General features: G+C 37.2%; 1 protein-coding gene across 1 annotated transcript; it reads right to left on the bottom strand.

Moving 5' to 3' along the window:
* Positions 1-3,241: 3,241 nt before the first annotated feature.
* Positions 3,242-5,275, bottom strand: LOC140979946 (aureusidin synthase-like). The gene has a single exon (XM_073445614.1). It carries the CDS (start codon positions 5,232-5,234, stop codon positions 3,435-3,437), a length of 1,800 nt encoding a protein of 599 aa, XP_073301715.1. The 5' UTR covers positions 5,235-5,275; the 3' UTR covers positions 3,242-3,434.
* Between the last annotated feature and the right edge of the window lie 371 nt (positions 5,276-5,646).

Genomic DNA, 5,646 nt, shown 5'->3' on the forward strand with positions numbered 1-5,646 from the left:
CACCTTTCTCAAATAACTTATAGTAACTCAACAACTGCAATTTCTCAACTAGTACTTCAAATTTTAATATTTAACGAAATTCCTTGGTCGGCTTCTCCATGCTTTCGCTCGCTCCCCTGTACTTTCGTGTCTCTTCTCTGAAATCACCTCACCGCCTTTAATCTCTTGTGTTTGGATTATTTTACACGTATATGACTTGGGTTGTGTAAGGAACAAATTGAAATCATCCTCCAATCAACAATAAGCACGTACAGGAAAATGACATTGCAACCATATCAATCCTCATTTTGTTGNATACATTTGGAAGTCATGTGTACGTTTTGTATACTGAGCAAGAAATATCGAAGTTTGATTCGAAATCCAGAAAATGTATCTTCTTGAGCTAAGCTAATGGAGTAAAAGAGTTTCGCTTGTGGGATCAAACTTTCCATAAGTTTATTATCAGCAAAGATGTTATCTTCGAGAAAGATAAAGTAAAAGGATACAAAGGCATGTTGACTTTAGAAACTACTATATTTCATGTGGAAAATAAGACAGACGAAGTTCAAATTTCTTGTGAAGAAGTATCAGAGTACGAAGAACAGGAACATGTTGAGTCTGATGTTTCCAATTTGAGGCAGTCAATTCGAGACAGAACACCACCAGATTGGCTTTCAGATTATGTCACTAAAAGCAATATTGCATATTGTCTATTATCAAAAGATGGCGAGTCATCAAGTTTCCACGAGGCTATTCAAAGCTCGGATGTATCCTTGTGGATGATAGCAATGCAAAAAGAGTTGAAGGCATTAGACAAGAATAAAACTTGGGATCTTGTTACACTACCACGAGGGAAAAAAATCCATTGATAACAGATGTGTCTATAAGATCAAGCCTGATGACAATAATCAAGTGGAGCGATATCGTGTAAGATTGATAGTAAAAGGGTATGCTCGTAAAAAAGACATTGACTTCAATGAGATATTTTCTCTTGTGGTTCGGCTTACAACAGTCATAGTAATGTTGGCATTGTGTGTTGTGTTTGACCTACATCTAAAACAGCTAGATGTGAAAACGTCATTTCTTCATGGAGATCTTGAAGAAGAAATCTATATGTTCCAGCCAGAAGGTTTTGCAGAAAAAGAAAAAGGGAGCTTAGTTTGCAGGTTGAACAAATATCTGTATAGTCTCAAAAAGGCGTAGAAATGTTGGTACAAGATATTTGATTCCTATATCATTAGCCTTGGATACAACAGACTTAATACATGCCCTTGTACATATTTAAAGAGGTCTGGTGATGATTATATTATTTTGCTGTTGTATGTGGACGACATGTTGGTAGCAGGCTCCAACAAAGATCATGTCCAAGGATTGAAGACACAATTTGATAGGAAATTTGATATGAAGGACTTGAGACCGACAAACAAGATTCTATAGATACAAATTCACCGAGACATAAGTAACAGAAAGATGTGGCTTTCCCAGAAAAATTATTTGAAGAAAATCTTACAATGCTTTAATATGCAAAATAGTAAGCCAAGGAATTTTAATTGGCTTATACTATATTTTGCAAAACAACAACGATACGTGACAATATCTGCATAAATGTCGACTACTCAGTACATCTGTGAGTACCATATCTATTTATTGACGCTGAGGACCATCGCCTATAAATAAAGAATGCAGCAAGACTGAAAATCTCTAAAAAAAACTATTGCTATGTGAATCTTCATCAAGCATTAATCATATAGCACAACATCCCTCAAAAGATTTATCTTTAAGCTTTTCTTGCACACACTAAGTTTCTCATGAGATCGATAAATGACCAATATTGTGCACTTTGTATTCTTATTTACCTTTCACACACTAACGTTGTTGTATCGTGATAATCATTTGTAATTGTCAGAAGCCTGGTTTTGAATAGATCAAGTTGAAGAAGGGGAGACGTAGAAGCTTAACCTTCGAACTTCCATAAACATTTTCTTGTCTCTTCCTTTACTATTATTTACTTGTGTTGCTAAGACTATCATCTATACCGATAAGTCAGCTGACGAAAACTGACATGTTTATTTTATATCATACTAACTAAGTAATCTGAGCAGTTTATGCACTTAGAACCTGTTTCTAGCAGCTCAAATTACTCAGTCTGATTGAAATATTGATTTGACATGTTAACACAATTTAAGTTTAGTATTATTTGTCATAGTTAATATAACAATTCATTCACTTCCATCTAAAATGTTATCTTCGATCATAACAAAGTGGACATTGGTCGTGAAATCTTTACAAGATCACTTTAATTATTGAATCTCCTCTTAACTAAGAACCATCTTAGAAGATGATATGATATTCATTGATATTGAGAAGAATCTGGATAGATTATTACTAATTTAAATTCCCTTTCCCCATGAGTCCAAAAAAAATATAGAACCTCGAAAAATAATGTTCCCGTGTTTTTAGTTGTCCCAACATGCAATTGTACAAGTTGCTTTAAAGAACTATTAATTGGCTTCAATGCAATTTAGTACAATTAATTAATATCGTGTAATCTCAAAATTTAGTGGCGGCTTAGTCAAATCTAATTAGGAGAGACCAAATGCAAAACGTAATCCAATGGGCTGGCAAAACCAATCTCGGTATTTTATTATTTAACTCTAGTCAACTATTATTTTTCAAAAACGACATCTTCAAGTGTATTTCATGCTATTTATACAATTTGCTTTCAAGAACTATTCAGTGGCTTCAATGCAAATTATTTTAGTACAATTAATTAATATTGTGTAATCTCAAAATTTAGTGGCGGTCTAGTCATATCAAATTAGGAGGTGCCAAATGCAAAAAAATAAAAAAATAAAAAATAAATAAATAAAATCCAATGGGCTGGCAAAACCATTCTCGATTTTTTTTTATTTAATTCTAGTCAACTATTATTTTTAAAAAATGATTTTCTGTATTGTATTTCAAATACATTTGGAGACATTATTATTTTTTATAAAAAAAATGGTCGATCAGATTCATTTTCCTAAATATCCTAACAGCCTAATTTAATTACCGTCCTGCTTCTCTATTGAAATTTCACTCGAATTTTTTAATGTTTTATTTAAAGTATAAATTTCCCTAATGGACAAAATTTGATAATTTTGGAGTATTAAATGAGGTTTAAAAAAAACGCTATATTTCTCAAACTATTTGTTGTAATTAAATTGATCTACCATACAATTGCTATACGAAAATAAATATATTAAATAAAAAGAAGGCCGACTGAGACACGATTTGAATTATTTTTCAAACGGGAAAATATAATGAGATTTTATTCAGTTTCATCGATGAGCACTGAATAATTTATTCGAAGCCTTTTTTTTTAAATAATCAAATGATAGGAACACTCGAAATAAATCAGCGGGAATGACCCATAAATATATATGATCAAATAATTGAAAAATGATGGAAAATCACTAATCGAATTCGATCTTCACATCATGAATCGTCACAGATTCACCGGCACTCGTCGGCACCAAAGTCACCAGAACATGTTCATCGTCGTCCGCATCTAAATCCTCCAAGATTTCGGTAATTGACAACTTTAGTTGTGTCCTAATCTTTTTCGAGTGCTTATGTTTATGCGGAACATTCACAAAACTTCCAGCAAATTCTGTATTATCGGCCGTGGTCACTACATCATCTTCGTCATTGATATAAACATCGAATTTGGCATAAACATCTCTGTCCAATTCGATCCCTTTTATGACAAGAATCTCTTCCTGCTCTTCCTTGTCTTTTCTGCTTCTTCTTTTCTTCGGCCTTTTCACCATAACTTTCAAAACTTTGTCAAGCTTTGCGGGGAACACTTCTTTCGGGCCGGGGGCATCTGCAGCCTTTGCTTTAACAAGTTTCTTCAGTTTCCTTAAAGCAGAAGAGACCCTAGGTTTTGGCCGGGATTCCAGCCATGGAATCTCCAGGTCCTGATAAACGTACCCAAGCTTCGTATGATCCAAACAGTCCCGGACCTTGACCCGAACCATTTGCGCGTTTTCGTCGTAAAACAAAAACGAGGCGTCAAGATAATCAGGGTCTGTTATATCCCGGCGCCTCCCTCCTAAAGTTTTCCATATACTCCACAACCTGTCGATATTCGAATGATGAGCGAAGAAAATAGGGTCCCGACCAGCGGAGTAGAAGTTTCCCATGTCCTCGAAATTCGGTTGCGTCGAATCACCGGTCCATGTATGAACCGGGCCGTGGGGGATATTTTCGATCGACCCGCTTCCTGGATTCGGCTCCTCACCAGCTGTATAACTGCTGCCGAAGAAAAGCTGCGGTGTTTTTGAGTTTGAGACCATTTGCCTGTACATGATTGTCAGGTTCGTTGAAGTTTGCTGATTAGGATTGATAGGGGAACCCGACCCACTAAAGTTGAGATCAACTACAGTTGGAGGTTGGTGACGTTTGTCGCGTAAACTGTCGAATAGTGCAGAATTCGGATTCGTGTACATGGCAGGGATAGTCATTCCTTCGGGAGCATCCCAGTTCCAATATGGCATTACAAAAGTGGGATCGTCAATCAATTTTCCTAAGATTCTTTCAAAGAAATAGAGGTAGTATCTATGGAATGGAAAGAACAGCCACGAGTTGTGAACTTGAAGCTCCAGATTGGGAAATCCAGCTTGATCATACGCGCCGTCGCAGTAAGCACAGTGGACGTTAGCTTGCTGCTTGAAGCTGCGCGGATCATCTTCCGGGAGGGCTCTCATGATCTCCACAGCTTTGTTGAATTTAGCTATGTATGCTTCATCGGCTAGATGGGCGGCTGGGCGGACACGCAAGGTTTTTGGTGGTGGAGGGAGCTGGAAATCGATTATTTTTTCAGTGAGTGGGGGGCAACAGTTTGTGGGGGCTGCGCCGGCTGGGAGGTCCGCGGGGCCACATTTTGTAATGTCTGGGCCAGGGACAGGAGCAGAGAAGGCCAGCGGAGAGGCGGTGAGAGCTGTAGCCCCGTACAGTCCTCCTAATCCTAGCAGCACGTCCCGCCTATCAAACTTGGCAGGTGATGAAGATTCTTTGTCATTGTCTTTGGATCTGCAGGAAATTTTATTCCCGTGTTTGAATTTTCGGACAGGGGAACATTGTGTTGATTTTGTGAAGGGAATAGCATAGGAGAAAGTGGTGGTGGAGGAGGAGGAGGAGGAGGAGGAGGAGCCACCGTGAACCTTGGCGGTAGAAAGGGTGGTGGCAGAATGTGGAGTGATGGATGCCATGTCTCTTGTTTATGACAAATTTAAGGTTCTTGGTATATTATTTATAGGAGAACGATGCTTGTTTTACAATGATATTACAAAATCAATACTTATTCTTCGCAAGTAGATTACGTAAAATATTAAAGAACGTGTAGGACTAGATCCAAAGAAGAAATGTCATCTCTTCTCCCAAAATACTGACTTTGAAATTGATGGTCAGATACATATTATACATATAACGAGAATACACCTAACCAAAAAAATTTGACATTCTAAAACTAATAACTCAACTACCTAGGATTTACACATCTTCGTTCAATTTATGTCTGATTATAAATTTTGACTCTAATAATTTCCAACTAAATTATGTTAAAGTTTTTATGGCCTTTTTACGCGCACGCGAGAGAGAGAGCGCGCGCGCGCACACACACAC

Source organism: Primulina huaijiensis, chromosome 1 (assembly GCF_012295235.1).
Source record: "Primulina huaijiensis isolate GDHJ02 chromosome 1, ASM1229523v2, whole genome shotgun sequence".
In the NCBI taxonomy this organism is placed as follows: domain Eukaryota; kingdom Viridiplantae; phylum Streptophyta; class Magnoliopsida; order Lamiales; family Gesneriaceae; genus Primulina; species Primulina huaijiensis.